Source organism: Sphaeramia orbicularis, chromosome 3 (assembly GCF_902148855.1).
Source record: "Sphaeramia orbicularis chromosome 3, fSphaOr1.1, whole genome shotgun sequence".
Lineage (NCBI taxonomy): Eukaryota > Metazoa > Chordata > Actinopteri > Kurtiformes > Apogonidae > Sphaeramia > Sphaeramia orbicularis.
In genome coordinates, this window is record NC_043959.1 from 49,226,200 (window position 1) to 49,253,338 (window position 27,139).

General features: G+C 37.7%; 1 protein-coding gene across 1 annotated transcript in view; it reads left to right on the forward strand.

Moving 5' to 3' along the window:
• galnt18b (UDP-N-acetyl-alpha-D-galactosamine:polypeptide N-acetylgalactosaminyltransferase 18b) overlaps positions 1-23,416 on the forward strand; it is a 109,591-nt gene extending 86,175 nt beyond the window's left edge. Inside the window, 6 exon segments of the mRNA XM_030130884.1 lie at positions 4,725-4,910; positions 6,956-7,093; positions 9,844-9,939; positions 14,913-15,077; positions 22,690-22,710; positions 22,712-23,416. Coding sequence (XP_029986744.1) covers positions 4,725-4,910; positions 6,956-7,093; positions 9,844-9,939; positions 14,913-15,077; positions 22,690-22,710; positions 22,712-22,837 — 732 coding nt within the window. The 3' untranslated portion in view covers positions 22,838-23,416.
• The last annotated feature ends 3,723 nt before the right edge of the window (positions 23,417-27,139 follow it).

Genomic DNA, 27,139 nt, shown 5'->3' on the forward strand with positions numbered 1-27,139 from the left:
GTTTTTTTTGCACTGCAAATTTTCACAGATCAGCTGATGTCGCTTAGCAACCGGGACCATAAGTGCAGCGTTTCCACTGGTAAGGTTTATTCATGCCGCCACACCAAACATTTCATACAAAAAAAATCATCACCGTCGTGTATTATGCATATGTATAATATATAATAGGCCAGGACAGGAAGGCAGGGAAAAGGTAAATGAACATAAAGTTTCACTTCTGCAGGGGGCACGGACCACACCGCCCTGTACCCCCATTGTACCTATTGTATAAGTAGGACGGAAACCGACGCACGTGGGTAACCGGCCGAAACGCGTGCATGCAACCTCCCACTCACACTCACACCAAACTGTGTGCGTGCGGCAGAGTCCCACCACCACAACCGCCCCCTCCCCCCCCGGGAGATTTCACATTTTGGAAATTCTAATTCAGTTAACACATAAAACATGGCAACATAGTCCAAAAACAGTGTATTATATATTAGGTGTCCTTAACAAATAGCAATCTTCAAGAAAACATTTTATTTTTATAGTTTTCTCAAAAAAGCACATGTACACTACCAGTCAAAAGTTTGGACTCACCTGTTTTTTCTTTATTTTCACGACTATTTACATTGTAGATTCTCACTGAAGGCATCCAAACTATGAATGAACACATATGGAATTATGTAGTTAAAAAAAGTATGACATGACTCAAAGCATGTTTTATATTTTAGGTTCTACAAAATAGCCACATTTTGTTTTTATTACTGCTTTGCCCATTCTTGGCTTTCTCTCGATGAGCTTCATGAGGTAGTCACCTGAAATGTTTTCCAAAAGTCTTGAAGGAGTTCCCAGTGATGCTGAGCACTTGTTGGCCATCTGCAGTCCATCTCATGCCATTTAAATGAGAAGGTGAGTCCAAACTTTTGACTGGTAGTGTAGGTGATAGAACAATACAACTGTGAAAAACAAATTATTGGTCTCTTCAATTGACCATTATTCCTATATTTTCCAAACTCAGCTCCATTAGTGCTGAGATTGGGCTTGGTCAAAATGTTGGATTATCACTGCTGTTGTTGCTTTGTCTGATTCATTTTTTAACATCATAACTGTTCGATATAAAAGTTTCTGCTGTAAATATAACCTACAACGTCATGATTTGATTCATCTGGGAAGAGGCTGTGGTTGTCTGGAGGAGATGCTGCATCAGCCAAATCCTTTCTGATGATATTTGGCAACCGAAAGCACAAAGAGTTCATCTGTAACAACAGCACCCAGAGAAAACACAGCAGTGTGACTAACCCTACTGCTTATCTGTTCTGAGTGGTGTCTCTCCCGGTCTCAGACACTACACATCTGGGCTCCCTCCCATGGATGTTTATTCTCCTTAAAAATTATTCTCAAATCAGTGTCGTGGTGAGACAATTTACTTATGAATTCACCTGTCAATCCTATTCTTGAATAATCTGGTGTCATAAAGCCGTTGTTATGAGTCTGGTCTGGTCTGGGTTTAGCTAGTCTTGACTAAAGTTAATGAGAAAACAATCAGTGACTTCAAAACCATCAAATGTTTTGTTGAGAATTTCAGTGAATGCAGTGATTGAGCTGATGAACAGTTTCCTGCCAGTCAATTAAATGATTAATTGTTGTAGGTCTTGAAATTACTGAAGATTGTTTAATGAGGACTTTGATTCATTGTTGCTACTTTTCATCTCATCAAATAGCAACAGTAGCCAGAATATCCTTGTGTCTGGATCAGTATTGTTTCTTTTATTCTGAGTTTCTGTTCTTGTTTCTTTTATTACCCGATGTGGAGGCAAGGGGTACTGATTTTGGTTCTGTTTGATTATTTGTTTGTTTGTTTAACACTCTAGCAGCAAAAGTATTGGTTGAATTCATACCAAATTGGGTTTATAGATTACCAGTGACCCAGAATAGGTGTGATTACATTTTGGGAAAAGTAGGTCAAAGTTGAACATTTTTTTCTCCCATTTCCTTGTAATGGGCCAAATTTCAAATGTCTGTAAAAACATCCATTTTGTTTCAATTTACTTCAAACTTGGCACATATACAGAGTCAGTTGATATACTGACATCAGCACATGCATAGACATGATGACATCAGCTGGATCCATGCCAAAATGAGCTACAATACATGCAAGGGGCGGGGACTGTTGTGCCTGGCACCACTTGTACATTTTTATATCGGAAATTTGAGTTTGAAGCCAGGACCCTGCAGTCTCTGTGAAACATTCAGAGAAATGTGAAAGAAAGTGTATAGAGAGTTGCGGATTTCTATTCAGATAAAAATATAGAGATCTGTGTTATTTGTCTGTGTATTAATCTGTATATCAGATAATTCCCAGTCTCATTTGGTAAGTATGATAGGTTTTTTTTTTTTTCAGGAGATAAGATTATAATAGGTATAAAAATCCTGTGTATAATAGTCTCTTTTATTTTCCTGTCTTTCACCAACAGTCTCTTGAGTAAATTTCTGAATCTACCTTCAAATAATGACTGTGTCTGATTATTATGAGCATAATGCTCATTATAATACTTGCTGTTCTGTAACTGGGATTTTTAGGATTTCAAAGAGGCTCAGGGTTAACTTTGCAAATTGAAAAAATAAATTGCAAAATAGTAAGAGACAAAAAAGAACATTTTTTTATTGTAGACATTATCCAGTGAAAGTACACCAACAAGGACGAACACCTCCATCAAACATGACAACCTATTAAATGTCCTTTCATTTATGTCGCAATCACATCTCCAGTTTATGTCACATCTGACAATTCCAGTTTATTGCTGAGAATGTTCATTTGCTCCAGATACTGGATGGTCTTTGGCGGCAGGTTTTATGATGGAAATGACACTTTTCTGTTTTACAGAAGGCATGTCAGCTGTGTTATCTGGTCCGCTCATCACTGCACAGTGTGATGTTTTCACCCTTATTTATAATGAAACACTGGATGTTCTGGACGATGTTAAGAACACACATTCATGTGATTTCTGAGCATCGTTGCCTCTCACAGTGACTCGTCCTTTGATGACCCAGTAAGTGGGAGCGTGTAAACAGAAGCACATATCTTCATTGCTCTATGAAGTTTTTCAGTTACTGGAATTATCTAAATTCTCAGCAGCATTGTGTAGCATAATTCTGTTTGTCCCCATCTTTAATTCCTGTGTCATCTATTTGAACATGTTATTACTAAAAAATTCAGACCATTTATATGTATTAATGTTAGTCACAAAATGACCAAATTAAAATGTTAATAAGTTATGAGGGAAAATTGGGTATGGACAGCCAAATGGTATAGATAAGACTGTCAAGTCTGTAATCTGTCCCATGAACAATATAAATTGTGTTTACATAATTAATTATAACCAACAATTAAAATGCTCAAACATATTTGTAAGAAATGCATGAAGGGAAGCATGAAAAATGCTAATTATAGTTCAGAGCTCACAGGCACAAAACTAATTTAAAAATGCACAAATGAAAAAGGTGCATTAGTTTCTCTACTCCTTGATGCTGGACTTATGATTTATCTAAGTTATCTGAAATCTGACATCATTCACTCCATCACACAGAGATCTCTGGGTCCTGAGCCTCCCAGTGGTCTTCATTATTTGACGAGTTAGTGTCACTGACTTTTGTTCATTAAGGATTTAGGATTCCCCTTCCGGACGGTGAAACAGTCCTTCATTCACTACAGGGACACAGCTTCACATTCAGGTACACCATGGACGGCTGAGGTGGTGACTGACCCCTACTCGTTGATGCACATTATTCAATCAGCCTAAAATTGATGCTATTATAACCCATTGCAGTGTGTTGAACCCTTCTCACCTGTGTAAAAGTGAAAGGGTTTAATTTTACTTATAAAACACCACATCATAACAAAAATCCTCTCGATGCACTTAACATATTAAGGTCAAGACCGTACACTATTACTGAGAAAAGGCCCGACAAACCCCCCATGAGCAAAAACTCAACGGATGGAAAAAAAACTCCCTTTAAGAGAAGGAAAAGCCTCCAACAGAACGCGGCTCTGGGTGGATTGTCATTTGCCTTGACCGGCTGGGGTGACTGGAAAGGGTAGAGAGAAAAGGAAAGCATAGACAGGCAACAAACAAACACAGTCAGACAGTGAGCAGGTTGGTGAGGCCAGTAATCACACATCAGAAACGCACAGCACCGGAGCCAGAGATACCTGCAGAAAGGAACAGAAACACAGAAGAAAAAACACACTGTGATTAGAATCAGAACAGACTTCATCCATCGAAAAAGAACAGAAAAAATAGGAAGAGTACCTACGACGTCTTAAACACAATGACTGATGAGTAAAAATGAACCGTGGAGGAGTATTTATAGGTTCGTTGCTCTGCACAGTAAAAACATTTTTCATCAAGTTAATGAAACATTTAAGCAGCAAACATTTTTTACTTGTAAGATGTATTTTTCCCTTGTCAGCACAAGGAATTTTAAGTTTTAATAAAAGTTGTGACTGAAAAGTAAACTTCAATTTGAGCGTATTACAGACAGTCTAACCTCTCAGTGAGCATCAGGTGTATGGCCCTTCAGTGTGTAACAGCAACATCTGTGCAGCCGTTGGTACAGCTGGGGGAAAAGATAGGAAGGCTGTGTGTGTTCTGACTTTTTATCAATGCGAGGCTATGACTTAGCATTTAAAATAACTGAGCACTGAAATGACTGTGGGTGTTCTCTCTCTGCTCTGCCGTCAGGTGTGGCAGTGCGGGGGAAGTGTGGAAGTCCTGCCTTGCGCCCGTATTGCACATATAGAGCGAGCACATAAGCCGTACACTGAGGATCTCACGTCTCATGTGCGACGCAACGCCCTCAGAGTGGCAGAGGTTTGGATGGATGAGTTTAAAAGCCATGTCTACATGGCTTGGAACATTCCCCAGGAGGTGAGTGTCATGGTTTTATTTTCCTGTCAAGCGTCAGGTTGGATTGTTCCTGCAAATTTGTCTGAAGATAAAACACAGCCAAACTTATTCATATCAAATGAATCACAAAGAAAGTGAAATGCAGCACAAATAAGGGATTCTGTAAATAAATGCAGCCACCTAAATGGGTTTTTGTTTGTTTTGGTTTTGTTTGTGCCTTATGTTGCAATATTGATTATCAGTCCCCAGTAGTAATAACACAGTGACCACAGGGAGCTTCAGTCAGGGTCAAACAACTTGTGATAACAACTTGTCATTTTTTTTAAACCAGTGCATAGAATTTGTTTTTGCAGCCCCTTGTGTTGTAACCCAAAGGGAACATTCTAACAAATATGGAATTAGATGTGGAAAAAATCCTGCACAAAACCACCCAAACATAAATCTACAGGACAAACAAGCATCTTCAGGGCATATCAACTAAATGTTAAAGGTTGATTTTCATCTGTTGTAGAGTGAAAGTTTAGTTACCCTGCCGCATTCACTTTGTTTGTTTCTTTGTTTGTTTGTTTGTTTGTTTGTTAACACTCTAGCAACAAAACTATTGGTTGAATTCATACCAAATTGGGTTTATATATTGCCACTGACCCAGAATAGATCTCATTACGTTTTGGGAAAAGGAGGTCAAAGTTCAAATATTTTATGAATTTTTAACATCTTTTTTTTTTTTTTTTTCCATTTACTTACAATGGCCGAAATTTCACGTGTGTTGCAGCAAAACTATTGGTTGAATTCATACCACATTGACTTTATAGATTGCCAGTGACCCAGAATAAATGTGATTACATTTTGGGAAAAGTAGGTCAAAGTTCACATTTTTTCATGATTTTTAAAAAAATTTTCTCCCATTTATTTATAATGGGTCAAAATTTCACATCTATAAAAACATCAATTTTGTTTCAATTTATTTCAGACTTGGCACATATATAGAGGAAATTGATATGCTGACATCAGCACAAGCATAGACATGATGGCATCAGCTGGATTGATGCCAAATAAGCTACAATACGTGCGAGGGGCGGGGTTTGTTGTGCCTGGCACCACTTGTTGAATCTGATTTTGAACTACTCCTCTAGGCTCATAAAAATGTCTTTGTGCTAAAAAAAGAGCTGTGGTTTTTAGAGCACAATAAGCTATCTAATACGATAAACTACAGATGAAAACATATGTACATATTGTTTTTTCAGTCACTTTATTGTGTTATTTTAGATGTAGAATAAAGATAACCTGAGCCAAATGTGTCTTAGTTTGCTCTTTCAAGGTAAAAATTCAGGTTCAACACACATTTATACTATACCAAAGCATCTGTGATCTTTAAGAAGAATCAATAACATTAAAATCATCCTGTTGATGTTAAATGTAGCATCCCTCAAAGGCTAAATCAGATGTTTGTTCACTGAAGCTTTTTTTCCTTTTCCTGCATAATCTGTTTGAATATGTAAATCCACGTTATGAATAGATGAACATCTGCAGGCAATTCATTCAGTCAATAATGAGGCGTTTAACAGAGTCTGTACTCAAGAAGCATGAAATTTAGCCTCAGCTTTAGCCCCGTGAATTAACTATACAGCAAAATTGTCTGTATTAATTTACCTCAGAGAGTGTAAAAATCAACACTGTGCCAGTGTTCATGTCTGCTCGCACCCGTCGGAGTTCACTTTTTGATGTTTCGGAACAACAGAAAACCATGTCAGCAACAATTTCCGCCACTGCAGTTAGCTGTTTGGCTTTTGAGTTATTAAAGAGAGGCATCAGTGGACAAGACAAGGCAGATAGTAACAGGAGACTGGTCCTGACTGTGGCAGCTGGAATAGTAAATGGTTTTCAAGCCAGAGGAGGAAAAATCAAAACCCTATAGAGGCTTTTCAGACATACAAGAATGGTTGTGCATTGCTCCTTAATGGCCCATTATCTGATTCACTTCTCCTCAAACCACCATTAATCAATTTTATGCTTTGCGTGTACTTCTGTGTCTCTCCCTGTGTGTGTGTCTGATTCTTTGGACTCAGGACTCAGGGATAGATATTGGCGATATCTCTGAAAGGAAAGCCTTGAGGAAGAGACTGCAGTGTAAAACCTTCAGATGGTACCTGGTCAACATCTACCCCGAGATGAGGATGTACAGCGACACCATCGCATATGGAGTAGTAAGCCACTTCCCCTCTTCATTCCAAATTTAATTCAGTGGCTGCAAAAGCCAAAACAAGGCTAAACCAAGCCTGAGCAAATCATTTTAATCCCTTGTGTTGGGATCCGGATGACTGCAGTCAGGAACACAAATATTTTACAAAGAGAAGGCTTGTTGCAGCAACTTGGCTCTTCATTTCTTACTTTGAAGAAAAGTAGATATGTACATGGATAAGTATTTGGGGGACATACATATAATAAATATATGCGGAATGCACACACATCTATTAATGAACTCTTTAAATATACATGTAGCTCATCCTGCTAGAGGGCTTTGCTGCAGAAATTTATTAGTCAGACAAGCCAGAAAACTGACAGCCAACAGGCCCGCCTGGCAGTGTTTCTATTTGCCTGTTCCTAGTTGTTCTCAAACAGCTTTATTTCCACGGTCCTCCCACCTCGCATCACGGTGATGCACCCTAATATGCAGAGACATGCACTGCAGTATTATGGCACTGCTTTCAATGTAGTAAGGGTGATTTTTTTCCTTGTACAAACTGACAAATGGTGGATGGATATAGGGGAGAAATAGGCCAGGCTCATTACACTGAGTTACTTGACCTCATTATTCTATATTTGCCCCATGCATTTGAAGGGCTCGTCAGTTGTGATACTTTTCGAGGTCGGTACATGAGGGCATTCCCATGTAATACAGTAGAAAACAAGCACAAGACCAGACACCTACGTTGTTTAAGGTAATCCTATCATTACAGGTGTCATTAAATGATTTTTTTCCACTCTTCTGCGCTATAAATGTTTACACTTTGGGACCATATGCTTCCTGTGGACTTACTGATTATTAGATCGAAATAGACATCTCCAGAGCCAGTGGGGAGCTGAATCATCCCTAGCTGCGTTCTTCTGATCTCACATCTTTACCTAATTCACTATTCACTCAAATCACCATTCCTGGAGCTCCCTATGGTGTAGTTTGCGTCTGGCAATCAGACAGATCTTTGTCATGATGTGCATGAATAACCCTTTGGGCTTTAGAGACTGAGCATTGCTCAACAAGCGTGACACTCGGATGATTTATAAAGAAAATATTAAATTAGGGGTTTTCAGATTGGATGTATCAACCCTCGCTAATCTATTTTGAAACATGTTGTCATCAGAAAAAGTTATTGGGAATATTGGTAAGAATGTCTCAACGAAGAACACTTTTGAAACATTAAGAGTTTGTTTTTGCAAAAGGAATCAACTACAAAAATTCAATCATGGAAGAGTCATAGTGGAAAATTTGTTGTCAGATCAATTTCATTATTAACCAGAAGAACAATCTTTAGTTTCAGGTTTTAAAGTTTTAGTAGATCACCATCACTTAGGGTATGAAGGAAACTCCCCCAGAGCCTGAAGACGATGATAATGAGAGATGGAGTTCCTCGTCACTTTAATAAGAGGGAAATTTGCGAGATTTTGATTGAAGAGGCCCAGACGTCTGAGTTGAGACAGTAAAGTGGTGGAGGAGGGTCACGAAACGGCCATCGCAGGGAAATGACAGCCCAGTGACAGCAGAGAGAGAACACTTTGAATGTCTGACGGTTTGCAAGTGATTGGCTAAAAGCAGGCGTCAGGTTGTGACTGGATGAAGACCAGACTTATCTGATTGAGCTTAGAGATAGTGGGGAACTGTGTTTGTGGTGGAAAAGCTTGCACAAGGAGGTTCACTAAGCTTCATTATGATGAAATAATGTAGATTAAGATACCAACCTCTATATAAAGCAGTTCAAATGAGCCCGACCAGCTACAACACCACAGTGAAACCTACACATGAAGCTATTCACAGTTCTAATTCAATTACCTACAGTTTTATATATGATACTGGAACAGGCCATTCTGCATAATAAGCACAGGTACATTTGACGTAAAAGCTACATAATATTTACATTTAACCCTTACATACAGTTCTGTCTAGTTCAAATTTTATGCAGTTTTATGCAAACTTTATGCAGTATGCAAAATATCTTAACTTAGATTTCTTTAATCTGTAATTTGATGACTCTCTGAAATCAAAAATGAGATGAAAATGGAAATAGCAAGCTGTCATACAAATGCTAAAGATGAGGCTGATTTGTGTCAGTACTTCTGAAATATTTTTTAACAGTTGTAAATGTTTTAAATTAAATGCTTCAGATCCAGAATGTTATGTTCATGACAGAATTATGCAAGTTATGGTGTGATATTTGATGTTTTTCTCCATAAACAACTGGGAAAATACTCTCTTCCTGCTCTCTGAAACATTGATTAAAGGTCACTGACCTGTTTATTAATGCCAGATGTAATATTTACATGTTCTATATAGATCTGTGGCTCATGGTTGGTGGATACTTACAAAGTGACCATAAAATATTGCAAGAGTTTAGAAAACAAAGTATTTAAGGGTTCAAATGCTCAGCATACTTCTATTAGCTATTGCTTCTTATACCACTGATATTAAGAATGTCTTTAATGCTTTTAAATGGCAGTTTTAACTCCACTTGTCACAGTTTTATGTAAGATTTACATTAGCACAGCACAGTCTGCTCTAGGTTTTGGCTTTAGATCACTGTATTCACTTACTGGGAGGAATTGATTATAAATATCCATTACCACGTTAATAATCACTCATACAGTACTAAAATTTCGACTAGAAACTGAATTAATTAACACTTTACACTGTCATATTGAATGATATCTTCTCTGGGTTGTTTTTTTTCCCTTTGCTTGTCAGCTGAAAAACTCTCTGAAGAATGATCTGTGTTTGGACCAGGGGCCCGACAACGACAACGTTCCCATCCTGTATCTCTGTCACGGGATGACACCTCAGGTTAGTGCCTTACCTCTGTCTCTCTCTCTCGCACTCTCTCTCTCTCTCGCACTCTCTCTCTCTCTCTCTCTCTCTCTCTCTCTCTCGCACTCTTTCTCTCTCTCTCTCTCTCTCTCTCTCTTTCTCTCTCTCTCTCTCTCTCTCTCTCTCTCTCTCTCTCTCTGAGCCACTGTTTCATGCAGTGTGGAGCATACAGCCAGATTTAATATATCACATTTTTATTTCCATCTTGAGTCTTTCCATCGTGAAGAAAAATTGCTTGCCTTTCTTCAGCTTTCAGATGGAATCAAACTCAGCAACTTTACCTCATAAAACAGGATTTGCCCTTTACATCAACAGCCTGCATTGTTTTTAATAAATGTATGATAAAAATGTCTCCATTTATCATGAACCTCTTTTTAGAGGTGACTGAATCCAGCTTAGAATAAAATGCCATATTATTGATGGAAAGCAATGAAAATAATATATTTTTTTTATTAAATGACATTATACAAGACTCCCTCCAATGCAGCAGAAACATTTGTTTGTCTTCAGCTTTAGTCAGTTTAATGGTACGCAGAGAAAGGGTGCAGTTATGCACTTTAAATGGACATTTAAAGCATTAAGTAGTTGAAGATTTAGATTTAGACACACTGTCAGCTGGTTGCTCCACTTTCATTATATGTGTCACTTTCAACTGTCATTTTAATAGTGTTTTTAAACCTCTGTCTCTACACCACTGCAGGATATATTCCAGCCCAAATAAAAGGTACTTTAGCCGCCCTCAAATGTTAGAGCGCCGCGATTATCATTTACTTTCTGCAGCCCCTTCCAGCTCATATCGATCCCTTCATCCCATTATGTCTGAGCAGATTGTTTTCACAGATTGTTTAACCTTGCTATGACAGTTGTAAACTTGTCTTATGGAGTAAAGCTTGATCCCAGTTTATCCTTCCCAACTCAAATGAATCTATTGGACATGTTTCACACTCATTATGCTCATATTGATATTTATAACACTGTGCAAATTAGAACAGACTTGAGTATGAAACCTTGATGATTCTCGGCAAGACAGTTTCCTCAACAGAAACCAAAAGTCAACACCTTTCTCTGAGACCCAGATAACTATAAATCTTGTAATTATAAATCTGTTATATGCTATAAATCTCTCATAAATCCAGGCATATGAAACAAAGGATTGGAGTAGCACCAGCATTTCTAATGAGATTAGGGATCTCCTCTGCAAGACAAATCTAGCCTGCCCTATTTTTATGTTTCACTGTTACGCCGTACACTGGAATTAGTCTCTGAATTGCGTCTATAATGGCACATACAATTTCAATGTGTTTTTGCAGGTGCCAGATACTTTTCATTGATAGTGCTGTAGCAGGGCTACGTAGACCCAGTAAAAGAAGGCGCTGCTGTAAATGCGGTACATCAACCTCGTGAAAGAAAATTGCACAGGCACACATAAAGAGCGAAGGTATTACAAAGCTTACAATCCACGTGGCTGACTTTACAAGAACATTTTGTCAGCAAACATACAGTACAGAACGTCGGCGCAAGCAGTAATAAAACATACTGACTTAAGCACAGCAACAATAGTAACCACAGCCACAAACAGCCTGGCAGCCTGCAACGCTCCAAAAATGAGCAGTAAATAAAAAAATCACACGTCAGACACTTGAACGTCTGTTGTGAAGGAGGCAAGAGGCAGTTTTGGCTTTGTCGAACAAAAAGGACTAAAGTTAAAGTAGATGAAGAATCAAAGGAAGACAGAAAATACAAGCATTGCATTTTATTCAGGAAGAGAAACAAACCGTGGGTGCTTTGTAGGTTAATGGGGGTGCCGGGTCAGAGAAAAACTTGAAACCTGGATGTGATCTGTGGTAAATCTGAAATGCATATAGAAATAAATCACAAACCCCAGTGAGAAACTAAGAAACCGGCTCTTAAAATAGGTGGTGGCATTTCTAGAATAATCATGACCTGTAATAAAAAACAATTTTGGGGGTTCCATTTTACCATATGCACTGACAAGAATATTTTAATTCCAACAGCAACATATTTTCACTCTCATACCTTTTCTGTTTAACCCATAAGGACCCAGTGTGACTTTTCTGGCAGTTCCCGAAGTAATTTTTCTCTGTATTTAACCTTTGCTAAGTGATTTATCAATATTTACTATAGTATCCTCAGAATTTTTTTCCAGTGAAAATCATCAATTTTCCTTTTATTGAATCCACTGATCATAAAAGCTCAGAGTAAAGTCAATGGTTATTATATAAAAACAGGAAAAAGTGAAGAAAAAGTGACTTTTTCAGTAAAATATATCATTAGCAGAACATAAACCAAGTGTGTCCATCCACTGTCATCGATCAAACTCCATCAATGTTTTAGAAGATGACAGTGTTTCTATGGTAACTACAGAGCCTCTGAATGTCCAAATGGGTCATATCTGATAACCATGAAAAGATGACAAATTGTATTTTACACCTATTATTTACATGTATTGATAGGATTAGTGGATCAACAGTTTAGATCAGTAGATGGTTTTGGTCAACGGTGGATGTTTGGGTATTTATGGGTCTTTATGCAAATTCAATATGCTACAATAAACCTGGCTGACAAGCAAAACCTCATCAGTACTTCTTGTCTATTTTCAACACTGAGCCTTGCTTGAGTATCTGGAGTTAAATGTCTAATGTGTGTGCAGACTGCATATCGAACTGACCTGTCTGTGGTGGTGAGAGCCCCTCTGGACCCTCTCTCCATTTAACTGAGCATCCTCTTTCAATATAGGCCCGAAAAGTGAGACACATGTTGTTTGTAACATCATTTGAATCGGTCTGGGAGTTCGCCTTTAGCCTAACAACAGGAGCTCCTGCAGCCTCATTCTCTTTTCACTTTACTTTGATTTGAAGGTGTTTGTGCCCTGACACAGACAGTACAGATTTGGTGACTTTGTGAATAGATGTGTATAGATCAAAGTGATGGAGCCAGAATCATCACAGCTCAGATTTGATGTCAAGGTGTTTTTATATGAAATGTCTTTTTCATGCTATTGTACGTTGTATCAGGCCCAGCTACAGTTGTCCTCATAAGTTTACATACCCTGACAGAATGTGCATGGGACGGTCTTGGATGTTCCAACATGACAATGACCCAAAACACAAGGTCTAGTCGATCTGTCATTGGCTACAGCAGAAAAAAGTGAAGGTGGAGGAGTGTCCATCTCAGTCTCCTGACCTGAATATCATTGAGCCACTTTGGGGAGATCTCAAATATGCAGTTCATGCAAAAAAAAACCAGAATCTTAAAGGAACTGAAGGTGTTTTGCCAAGAAGAATGTCCAGCTTTACCATCTGAGAAAGTAAAGTGCCTCATCTACAACTACCACAAAAGACTTCAAACTGTTATGGATGTTAAAGGGGCCAATACAGAGGATTAAGAACTAGGGTCATTTGGATAGTTTCTGTTGTCAGTGTGATTCAAAAAGAGCAAACAATATAATAAGAAGAACAGCACTTGGACCTCGCCAAGACAGATCTGCCCCCCCCCCCGATCACCACCAAAATGTAATCATTTCTTCCTTGTGGCAGTATCAACATTTCCTGAAAATTTCATAAAATCCATCCATAACTTTTTGAGTTATCTTGCTAACAAACAAACACGCAAGCACACAAAGCAAAGTGATCACAATACCTCCTGGCAGAGGTAATAAATACCCTCACCAAACCACTAACCTCGAGTGAAAGAAAAGTTTTTGTATTATCTTTCATATTCTCTGAAAAATGTCCAGAGAATCACAAATTCTGCTAGAGTATGTAAACTCATGAGCTCTATAAGTTGCTATGTATGTATTCCAGTCCTGTTCCAGCAGTATTGTAGATTCTGTAACTTTCCTGAAGAATAATAAAATCCCCAAGTACATTTGCCGTCTGTGAAAATGTTGCTTCCAGTGAAATATTTCCTAAAATTTTATGTCTTGTGCAGAGTCATCAGTGGGTCGTAATAGGTGATTGCTCCATAAGGAGGAGCAGACTGGGAATTTTAGGAGTAGGCAGCCTCCCTGGATTAAGTAAAATATACATTCTCATTTTTACAACTTAAACATGCAATTAAAGGGCTGGTGTATACGATTCAGGTGGATGTAGGATTCTCTAACTGCAGAAACTGGATATAATTATCAATCATTATGTTTGTATAACTGTATAATCATGCAAAACTAAAAATCATTGTATTTTCATTATCTTAGAATGAGCAGCTTATGATTATAAATGGAACGGGTTACCTCTGTGGAGTCATTATTCTGCAGTGGCTCTGAAAAAACTTCCTCTCTGTGTTTTTTTCCGCTTTATAGCAGGTGGCATCCAGCGTTCAAGTGCATTACCGTCACCTACCATGTTTCAGTGTGGAGCAGAGTTAATGTCCCCCTAAGTAAACAGTCCAGAACAGAGCAAACAAACACTTACTCTACCTTCACTTTTTTTTCAGCCATTGTAGTTGAGTGTTGCTTTCAGTTTTACTACTCGTTGCTACTGTCACGTACTGAGCCTTTTAACTATTCTCTGGGTAAAATAACTGATATTCCCACAGCCTCTGTCTGCAGATGCAATCGGTAAAAACTCCCTCATCCATCTGCAACTTGTGCTTATAATGCTAAGTCATTTTCTTTTTAAACAAAGAACATGCTTGTTCTGCAAATGATTTTCTGTTTTTGTCAGCAAATAGAAGCAAACAACAAGCTTTGAAAAAGTCGCTGAAAATGATTCCACCAGACAGACGCATTCAGGGTTTTTTTTTTCTGTTTCTGAATTAATGATGAGCTCATTCCGTGTTGCTATATCTTCTCTTGTCCTGCAGTGCATTGACCTGGTGTAGCTGAATGAAAGCATGTGTTTAATGTACCTGAGTCGGTCTGCGTTGCATGTATGGTCACATGCAGCTCTGAAGGGTTATTATCTAAATGTCAGCTTCATTTGTTCTTTCAGAATGTGTACTATACCAGTACTCAGCAGTTCCATGTTGGACTCCTCAGTCCTACCGTTGATGACGATGACAACAAGTGCCTGGTGGATGTGAATAGCAGACCCCGCCTCATTGAGTGCAGCTATGCCACAGCCAAACGCATGAAGCTCCACTGGCTCTTCACTCAGGTGACAACTCATTACGCAGCCACGCACAGTTACAGACAGCACTGGTCAGAAAAACATGTATTTAGGCCTTAATTAAGATGTGTTGTTGAGGGCAGGAAAGACAGCTGAAGAGGCTCCTATTATTCAGGTGGTTTAAACACTATATGACTGGACTGCACCACAATCCTACAGCTCATTTAGACACGAAGAATCACTGAAACGTAATGATTGTCTTTCTTCATTAGTGCCTCTGTGGTTGGAAACTGTTTTATCCGCCTCATAAAATGCCCCATGACAGTGGGTGAATTGGATTTACCACATGCTTTGATTTGGGCTGAAAAGAGCTCCCATTGTTTTTCTTCTACTGTGTCATTTTAGTATTAATTATAGATTTTACATATTTGGCCTCCTCTTTTATTCAAATGTGTAAATTCCCAAACTAATGGATTTTATTACTAGATTTTTTCACCATGTCAAGAATGTGTAAGTGGTTTTAGCACAAAATGTTCAAAATGGTTAAATGGGCTTTACACGCGTGACCTCTCATGTCCTTGCGCTGGATTTTAAGTGGGTATTTTAGTTATCTTTGTATAATTTAGTAAGTAGGTTAGAGACGTGTCAGCAAGGCTGGTGCATATGATGTCTCCGAATTACGGCATCAATTATTGACTCAGTTTTGTGAAGTGTCAAACTAAAACTGAAACAGATTGCCTTGATTCAGCAGAGCAGAGACGGTGGCTTTCTTTTTTAATTCATATGTCTCACCATTCTGCACAAAAGCTGATTTATTATAAGTGAAACTTTAAAAATAGCTCAGAAATTCCATCTCCCATTATAGACCTCTCACTATCCACATGTTAATTTGGATAAAGTGATTTCTTTTTAGTTGTAATTTGTGATGTACGTTTTCATGTTAAGTCAAATAAGTTAGTGGCTGATATAAAGGCTGAAACGAGACTATTAACTGAAAAAAAAAAAAACACGTTTAGTGGGTGGAGTTTGGTTTACTTATGTGTTTTGTGGCTGTGTTTGTGTGTGTAGGAGAATGCATTTAATCTTTCTGTTCTGTAACAAATACCTGTTTTTCTTTATATAGCATCAGTCAGCTTTAATGTAGTGAATTATCTGCAGCGTGCTGGATTAAACAACCTTCCCACATACTGTATGCTCACATATACAGTAACACATTCATTAGCCAACACCTGGGGGCTGTTAAAGAAGCACAGCAAAGACATTACCCTGATAAAGTGTGTGAAATAAACACAGGGAAGTTTCTTTTATCAGCTGATTGTTAAGAGCGGATGTGTGGTGTTCTGCTCATTGATGGCTGAGATACAACTATTCAGAGCCTTGAAGGCAGGATTTAGCATCAGTTGTGTGAAAATTATCTAGACTCATGAACATAGTGAGAGGAAATGGCCAGAAATGAAGCTGCACAGCTGAACAACAACAAAAGGAATGTACAACCACAAAACTGGTGGAAATGAGACCAAACTATAATCACAAAATTCACAAACCAGCAGCAAAGGTTGGCATGTACCACAAACTGGTGTGCATGTTCCATTTGCATAGATGTAAATTAAGGAATATTCACAAGATTGGACCACTTTCCATCCAAATAAGTTTGGGACCAGAGCAAATTGCCACTGGTAGTTTGGATGTGGTAATGTCCTGGTGTTAACTGTGCACAGACTCACTCCTCACTCTCTAGGTGTGTTTTTTTTCTCTCAAGTTCAAGGCTTCAATGATGTGGGATGGCTGTTAAAATGATGTCAAGTGTGAAATCTTCAGCCAAACATCAGAGGAAGTGGATGGTTATGGGACTACTAATAGAGAACAGGCTGCTTTATTACAAACACTCCAGCTGCTGTAATAAACCTGGAATCAGAGTACACAATGTTAATGATCATAGATTCTGACTGTTCTGGTGTTAATGGAGTTATCGTTGTGTGAACACAGCCTCTTTTGGAGTTTAGAGAGTCAACCTTTTGTAAGAACCAAATGGAATGTTTCTGACAAATTATTATATTACATTCAAGTTTAGAGAGTTACATTAGAGTGGCTATGCTCATCAAGGCCAACACAGAGAGCTTTTTTCCTTATACTGTCAGGACTGTGAACTCACACACACTCAGATCATAACCAAGATTAACACTGGACTGAACTGCTATGTAAATATATAAACTGCACAAGCACACACATGCATGTATACATACATGTACACATATATATTAGGGATGTAACAGTACTCTGGGAAAATACCGAACTGTTCAGTCTGCCCTGCACGGAACAATCCGCCCTTATGGACCATGGGTTTTCAATTTTGCAGTTGATTTTGCGTTGATACTTTATATACTGCTTTACAGGCCACTGAGTGTGTGTGCTTGTCCAGGTAGGCGAAAGCCCACCCCTGCAAGTTAATGTCCAATCACTGTTGTGACTTCACAACAGTGATTGGGGAGGTTTGACTTTATAACTCACAAAGATTTAAGTCGCTCCACTGTCACGTCTCATCTGTGCAGTAACTACACATGGAGTGGAGATACAGCCGCGGCTTATACCCCTCTCCCTCTCCCAGTCCCTCTCTCTCTCTCTCTCTCGACATGCATGTGAGAGACAGCAGACAGAGAAGCAACTGTGGCCTCAATACACATATATTATCATGATACGCTATTACAAGGAAATGCATAGATAACTGTGATGTGTTTTTACCACTGTTTTCTTTTACATCCCCATGCAGAAGAGGAATTTATTTATTTAAAAAATAATAAAAAGGGCACTTTTTTCAATGAGGCAAAAAGGGCAGGGGCTCAAGCTCCCTTTGGGCCCTATGTGTGCACATGCCTGTTTCATACGACTGTACACAAGTAGTCAAGGAATAAGAAAGTGTTATATTATTCAGTGTTATTTTATTCAGTACAGTGATGTAATTTGTTCCTACTGTGAAATTCAATTTTTGCTGACAAGCAAAATATAAATATAATTTTGGGAGAAAAAAAAACCCAGTTCTCTTTATGCATAAAACACATACCGAAACCGTGGGCTACCTGTACCGTTGCACCCCTAATATATATGTAATATATTTGCTCAACATTTACACTCTGATTTCTGTGCTATGTACATTTGAAAGTTTGATGGTCACTGTAATATAGTATTTTTCTGCTGCTTTAATATTTATAATACATCTATATTTATGACTTCACCCCTTAAAAATAAGTTTTTGTAGGTTTGACTAATTTTTACAGCTTTGTAGACACTTTTTTTCACTGTTTGTACCATAAGAATGTGACCGATACAAATCTTGACTCTTAAATCTTGACTATTCAGTGACAAGTAAACAACCAGGGATGATCTGATGTATTGGTCAGACATGAGAATCAGATTGTATTTGCTGATATCAGCCAGTATTGGTATCAGTTTAAAAGATATCTTTTCACCAATGGCAGTGGCAGATGTTTATGCATTGTGTTATATTAATGTTTTTTTCATAGATTTGTATGATTGAATCAAGATAATATGATAATGTAGCTATGTTTATAATTTGAATAAAGGTTTTAAAGAATATCTTAGTTATTAAAATATGTTTGTGTATTAGAAGAACTAAAACAAAATACAGAAACAAAAATTACCGTCAGTATCAGCTTTTTTTTTTCTTTTTTTTTTTTTCAGTGTCAGCTATTGACCAAAATGTTATCTTAAATATTGGTGTCAGTCAAGAATTTTGCAACTGGTGCATCCCTATAGACAACATTTTTTATTTTAAGATTCATACATTCAAACATGTTTAAGACCTGCCTAGGTCAAATTAATAGTTTTAGATTATTTTGTTGGAAATTTCATTTGACTGTAATTGACAAAAAGAAATCAACTTCATGAAAGCTGGTCATTGTAGGAAGCTGTCTGTGCAAATCTCTGCTAATTAAAGACCAGCAGTTTGAGGCTTTTTGCTCTCTGCGGGAGTTTCTAGTGTTTCAGGCTTTTCTTCACATTTCAGCCCACACATTGCTCTATAATGATATCAGAGCAAAATCTTTTGTGAATGGGTCCTTAAAGTGGGACAGATTGCAGGCACAAATGTGACAATTGAGTGGTATCAGCAGCGGAAGCCACTCTTGGTGGATTTCGCCCTAAGAATTTAAAATTGTGGTGTGTTGCTGGGGTGTAATGGTATATTTCTTTTATCAACATAAACTTAATGTCTGCTTTTTTTCCTTCTGAGATTATTTCTGGGGAGCATTTGTGATTTTATTTGTTCACTTGAAAGTGGAATGTTGAGGTGAAAGTAGAGGAATGGCATGTGTGAAATGGTTCAGCAAGAAAGTGTCTGTGCTCATGTGGTACGCACCATAGACATTTAGACGTAGACAATACAATGGTCAGCATTAATTTGGCCTGAAAACACATGCAGGCAAATGGAAGAGATGTGTTTTTCTGGATTCTATAGTAACAGTGTTTTGTTTTGTTTTTTTTCTTTTTATAATAAGGGTTTATGATCAGTGTGAGTTATAATGAGTTGTCTGAACTGCAGATCAACAAACAGTGAACTTACCAAAGATAATAACGTCACATAAAAATGTAACACGTTTATAAGTCTAGAAGAAACCCTGTGATCATCAAACTCCATTCTTTTCATTTAGAGCTGCATCCAGTGGTAAAAACAACAGTGGTTCAGTTTTTATCACTTTCTTTGACCCTAAAAGTTGTTTCTTTGCAGTTCTCATCCAATCTCATTATTTTCTGACACTTCAAAGGCGTCTTGGTGTTAGTTTTCTACATCATGGAAGATCAACAGAGTGACTCACTACTGCCTCTAGTGGTCACATAAAACCAATGGGTCATGAGTAAATTTAGTGCATATCTCTTCAATCTAATACATTAGTGTCTATAGTATAACTCCACAGCTTTTTATTTTACACACTCTAATGATTAATTTAGGTCATATTCTAATATTTAAAAACAGAAATGCCCTTTTAACCCATAAGGACCCAGTGTGACTTCAGTGGCAGTTCCCAAATGAATTTTTCTATTTATTTAACCTTTTCTAAGTGATTTATCACCATGTATTATAATATTATCCTCTGAATTTTGCATTTTTTTCCACTGAAAATAATTTATTTTCCCTTGTTTAATTGATAGATCATGAAGGTGTTCATAAAAGCTCAGTGTAAAGTCAAAGGTTATTATATCAAAACAGAAAAAACTGAAGAAAAGGTGACTTTTTCAGTAAAATCTATCATTACCTGAACATAAACCAAGTGTGTCCATCCACTGTCGTTGATCCAACTCCATGGGTTTTACCGGTGAATCAATGTTGTAGAAGATGACGGTGTTTCCACATTCACTACAGAGCCTTTGAACGTCCAAATGAGTCATATCTGATGACAAACAACAATTATTTACATGTTGATAGGATTAGTGGATCAACAGTTTAGCTCAATAGATGTTTTTTGGTCGACGGTGGTTGTTTGAGGCTTTATGGGTTAAATCCAGAAAAACACAGCCTCCTCCATTTTTCTTGTATAGTTTACCCAAAAAACTGACTGTTAGAGTCCAAAATGACAGATGGGTTAATGCAGGGGTGTCAAACTCATTTTAGTTCAGGGGCCAGATTCAGCTAAATTTGATCTGAAGTGGGCCGAACCAGTAAAATAATAACATAATAATACACAAATAATGGCAACTCCAACTTTCCTCTATGTTGTAGAGCAAAAAAAGTTAATTTACATTATGAAAAGGTTTACATCTACAAACTATCCTTTCAAAAGATGTGAATAACATGAACAAACTGAAAAAATAAGTATAATTTTAACAATATTCTGCTTCAGTTTATCATTTACACATGTACATTATAACTTACAGATCACAGTGGATCTACAAACACACAAAACATTTAATAATAGGCAGAATATTGTTAAGATTGTACTTACTTCTCTTATGACATTTCAGGTTATTCACATTTTTGGCGAAATTGTATTTTGTTTTAGTGTAAATACGTGAAAATATTTACATTTACAAAGAGAAAAATTTGAAGTTGTCATTATTTATATGTTATTATGATCGTATTTTACTGAATCCTGCCCACTTGAGACTGAATTGGTCTGAGTGTGGAACCTGAACTAAAAGGGTTGTTAATATTTTAGTGTAATTTTTGCATTTCATAAATTCATCCCAGGGGCCGGACTGGAGCCTTTGGTGGGCCGAATTTGGCCCCCGGGCTGCATGTTTGACACCTGTGGGTTAATTTGTCAATACAAGACCAGAACCGCCAACGTGGTGACTTCATATTTACGTGTCTGGTGTCCTAATCATTCAGCTGTTGCCACATGCCTCTGTTACTTGTAGGTGCAATGATGATATCAGCAGGATTACCATGTTGTTTCCAAATAATAAGTGGAAAGAAGTGGAAGAACTGTTCTATTTCTTCATCCAGACGACATTATAAACTCCCCTTTCGTAGCAGGTCCACCTTGTAACGTGTAAGAGTTTATTTCTACTCTCAAAGGTCATTCTGAGCATCTTAGTTGAATGAAGGTGAGATATTTTTTATTTATGTTGTTTAGCAGTGGTAAAATTGACAACAGCCATCATAATAAGCCTCTTATCGCTTTACTTCACTCATGTACCAAGGGGTTATAGCTTATTCTGTCTATTTTTCCATCTTTAACGTCACCGTGTCTTACTCTATCAGACTAGTTCTTGACATTTCAACAGTCCTTCTGAATGTCCACCTGCAGGAGTTATTATACATCTGTCATCTTCAAAATGTCCCAGACTCCTGAAAATACAGAAAGAATAATTTAATCTGTGTAGCTTTTTCAATCGTTAGGACTTTTCCACCCACAACCTCTGCTTTTTTGCTCCTACAGTACTGTGTAGAGCACTCTCCTCACAGTTCTCTCCACACTGTATTAACCGTTGAAGGCTTCTTCTTTTGTCACTTGCCCTTTGTCAACTCCAACAAAGTAATGAGAAAATCCTGCCCCATTTTATCGAGACATACTGGAATTTTTTTTTTTGCTGAACTGCAGTGCTCACTCTGTTCAGATCATGGCAACAGCTGTCATAGTAAAGTTTCTCATTGGTAAATTTTTGCTTCTTAGTTCCTTTTTGCACCGAAGGCTTTGCTGTTCCTCCGGGCCACTCTTTTTTCATCTCGCACGAATCAAAGACTTCTTGTCTGTTAAATAATGGATTTTAAGTGATAGTGTAATGGCACAGAAACATGGTTTTTCTACCTGAACTGTAGATGTTTGTATCTTCGCTCTGTTTGATACATACGTTTGCCTCTTTTTTCCTATGATCTATTAGATACATCCAGGGTTTTCTTGTAAAATCTGAGCTTAGCTGGAAAGAAAATGAACGCTGTGCTGGAAAGTCCTTTATTTTGCTTTGCATGGGTTTGCTTTAGAGGTTTTTTATGCCTTTAAACCTTGTTGATGATACCTGGTGGATCCAATGTGGATGACTGTGTGAATGAGCCAAAACAACCAGAGCTTAGGGCGTTTCAGCAGCTTACATCTATATCAGCATATCATAGAGCCGTGGATTTGGGTGTGGGATGTAAGTTATATCATACACATAAATTATCCTCAAGCACAGCACCGTTTTGACCTGTTCTGCTTTATCGTTTCAGGGAGGATCCATTCAGAACAAGAAAATCAAAGAGATGCCTAGAGCTTGTAGCGGGCAGTGACAATGAGTTCGGCTACCAACTGGCTCTTCAGAAATGCACTGGACAGAAATGGTTCATCACAAACGTTCTGTTTAGCAGCTCCTTATGATCGACTGCCAAGTGGAAAGCTGGAGCGCGTAGTGCACTGGGCCGGATGGAGTTGTTTTCTTTCGTGTGCACATGTGAGCGTGAAGTGTGTGTCTGTGAGTGTAAGGAGTAGCAGGAGCCTGAGTGGGGTGGGGGGGGTGGGGGCAGCGCATGGTTGGACATGTTCATTCTCAGCACCAGGATGTCCTCTGACGAGCCGACATCACATCGTAAATGTTAAACATTTTCTTTTGCCTACAGGATCAGCCATAGTTGGCGGACATTTTGCATTGCCAGATTTGAAAAGGTAGTATATTTAGTATATTTTGTGGTAAATACAGTATAGTCAGATTTTCGTTGACTTTAAAAGATGTAATGGGTCCAATATGTTTTTGTACTTTGTTCATAACTGCTACTGTGTAGCAAGCTTTCGGAACATGTCCCTGCTGTAATTATTTCATTTTAGTGTCTCAGGTTTGTGGGTTTATTATGCGATTCAGCTGTACAGTTGTGGGCAAATGTTGGAATACATCTGAAAATAATGAATTATTTTGTAAATGTATATATTCCATATTTGTAATATATAAAATAACTGATGTAAGCATTTGAGTGAAAGTCCCTTTTTTTCCTTTTACCCTTAAGACCTGTTCTAATATTAGTCATAGCTCTAAAAAATCTATATTAATATCATGTTCTACTTGCATTGACATCAAATACTAGTACATTTTCTTTTAATTTAACCATTTTTGTGATGTTTCCAGCTTGTTCAATGTCAGTGATTAACAACACTGGCTTTTTATGCATTTTTATTTTTTATAGTGTCAAATACTCACTCATACTGCTAAGCACAAAAAAAAATTCTTATTCAATACTTGATTTGAAGGGGTTTCAAATGGCATATTTTTTGCACTTTACAGTAGAATCTAATTTTGCTTGTACAGTGTATTTAGGACTAAATGTAAAAGATAAAAAGATGAAGCAAAAATACATAATCTTGCCAAAATTCATGTCACATCCATGAAAGCAGCCAAATTATAATATATATATATATATATATATAATATATATATATATATATATATATATTATATAGATATATATACTATATATATATATATACAGGGTGGGGAAGCAAAACTTACAATGAACATTTAGTGTTTTTTTCTCAGCAGGCACTACGTCAATTATTTTGAAACCAAACATATATTGATGTCATAATCATACCTAACACTATTATCCATACCTTTTCAGGAACTTTTGCCCATATGAGTAATCAGGAAAGCAAACGTCAAAGAGTGTGTGATTTGCTGAATGCACTTGTCACACCAAAGGAGATTTCAAAAATAGTTGGAGTGTCCATAAAGACTGTTTATAATGTAAAGAAGAGAATGACTATGAGCAAAACTATTACGAGGAAGTCTGGACTTTCCTGTATATATATATAGTAAAATAGTAAAAAGTAGGTAAAATGCACACAACAGTCTTAAAACAGATTAAAACCACCGTGCAATGTTGTTTTTAACCCAGATCCATTGTGACCTTCTGTTTCCACCCAGGCACATTTACTCCTCCCAGAAGACACTGTTGCTGTTAAATTTCAGATTTTCCAATTTTTCTTTTATCCTGTTATCTCCCTTCTGTCGCTAACACAATTGTCTCTCTATAATTGTGTATTAAAGTAGTGAGGAAATTGACATTTAAATTGTATGCAGCCAACTGATAAATTCAGCCTTTGTCATCTTCCAGTATACAAGCAGAAGCAGTGCCTTTTTAATGACCCCCATGAACACGATGAAAAATATGAATGATGTCTAGACAAATATAGTCAGTCAATTCAAGTCTGAACACACATATTGCAGAGCCAGAGATTCTGACTCCAGGAGTATTTTTAGATATCAAAAACAAAAACTATAGCAAATAATAACACCACTTAAAAAAATACTATTAAAAATGCAACACAAGACAAAGACTAATTTTTCTTTTACTTAATTTTACCTTCTCACCGCAGAGTTCTAATATAAAGCATCAAGAATGAAAATGAGTCAGAGACAAGTTTAGTTTTGTAACAAACAATAGTTTTGTTAATCATATCTTTAGTTTCTTTGTTTTCAGCTGCTATAAAGTCAATTTTTCTTCATAGTATGTGAAAAAGTAAAGCACTTTATAAAAACTAAAAATAAACAATACCTCCAAATGAAGATAAAAATAAATGCACTGATGCACTAATGCTTAAACAAGGATAAACTAAACTGGAATGCTTTAAACTTGATGATAGTAAACCTGATTAACCTCATAGATACAAGACTTAGATGTAAGTAAACAACGTGTCTGGCCCTGCGCTCTCTGAGTACAGGGAGGATGGTAGGTTAACAAGAAACATGCATGTTGTTTCATTTTTCTCACAAGGCCATGACCATAAACCATGATTAAGGACCTGAAGGTGCAGGACTCACTGTCTTAACCTGGAGAATGATTTCGATTGCTTGATACGTTATTTCAATGGGGTATTGAGTGGAACAGTGAACACGCCTGGAATTTTGGAGATACAGTCATGAAAGTAATGTGGTGGGTTTGTTTTGACAAATGCAGGGACAGACGCTGAGAACCAGGGCGGCTTTCTGCTCCGAACGTTGTCTGCACCTGGGGAGGAGACGAGTGGCACAGCCTGTTTTCAACACGCCAGTCCTCATTACCATCCACATCCTGCACACCATGGCATAAAATATACATGGAAACCCACTTTCATCAGAAGGACCTCCCTTACCAACATGTTTTAATATATGCAACAAGAACGCTTCTGCCTACTCCAACTTTTCAACTCAACAAAACTGTTCTGCGATGTACATTGATTTACACTGTCTTTTAAGTTGTGAGTTGGATTGGCGGTAATGTACACTGGGGATCTGTGTATGTACACTGGTGTAATATTCCAATATAATGCATGCATTAATCATCCGTGTTGGTTTAGCAGATAATCTAGTGCAACAAAATGTCTTGAAAAGGACTTTTTTGAGGTTGGCACAAAGTACGCTGCTGAGATTCAAATCTCCTGTAAATACGAGCAAAAGCTCCATCCAGCTGTAGCTTCCAGTGATGGAGCTGTAGAGCGTCCTCAGTCTGCAAATGACTCGCATGCAATATCTCAGAAAGGTGCTGGCCTGATTTAAAGATAACCACAGTGATAATTTGCTATCTCTCCTTGCTTTTTGCAAAATTACACCCATTTGCCTTCCTGTGGAAATGAAAGACAGAAATTTAACAGACACATCTCCTGAGCAGCTGTTGTGAAATGTCATGCCATTTAAGGAGACAGGCTTCCTGCTGAAAATGGCTTTTAATTTAAAATGTTCCAGAAATACCCGCCTGATTTTCCAGAAATGTGCACATCAGAGAATTTACTGTTGGTTCCTCCCTGGAAAAATATTACTTTATTAAGGTATCACTGTAATTCCACCAGTTTTCTGCCAGGTCTTTTATTTTTATTTTTTGGTTATTTTTAGATCCAAACATCTTCTTCTGATCTGAGTCTGAGTTTTGATATAAACATGCTGCCAGATAAAATAGTTGCATGTAGCTCACAAACAAGACTTGTTTATGAGCTTTAAAGTCACGCCTCCACCTCTCTCTGCCTCTATATTTAAAAATCTCTCTTTACTTCTATAATTCATTTTTTGCTTCTTGTGGGAAAAGACTCTAAGAGGCAACTTATCATGTCCTGTCATTATTTTCTACCCATGACGCCGAGACATAAAACATTAAGGAATACATTCTTGGCAGAAGAAGCGGTGTGATCAGGGGAATCATCTGACTTTTGAGTTACCATATGGCAAAAGGAGGCAGCTTGTCAGAAGTGAAACGTGAGCCCCCCAGGATCCGGAGAGGAGGTTGTCTGTGTTTTCTCTCTTGCAGGTGATTCACAGGTAGCTGAGGGGATGCTGACAGTACTGTTGGGTGTTTACGGGACAAAACACAGACTGGGAATAATAGTCTAAGCTGCTACTTCTCATTTTAAAATAAACATAAACCCTGCCAAAGATGAAATGCCTCTTCACTTACAAAATCTGCAGCAAACCAACAGTGTTAAAGTAGAAAAACAGATTTACCAGAACAATGCATGTGGGTGTGATATTTGTGTTCCCTGTGCAGCCAAAATGCTTCACATGTGGATAAATGTCACTGTTAATTGTTTTCTGCAAGAGAAAATCTGAGTTGTAACTGTGTTGCCATGGTTACCAAGTCCTAAACTGAGACATCCCTAGGCATGAGACCATAGGTGAGCATATTAGCTGAACAGACCTGACAGAATGTAATTGCCCACAGATGC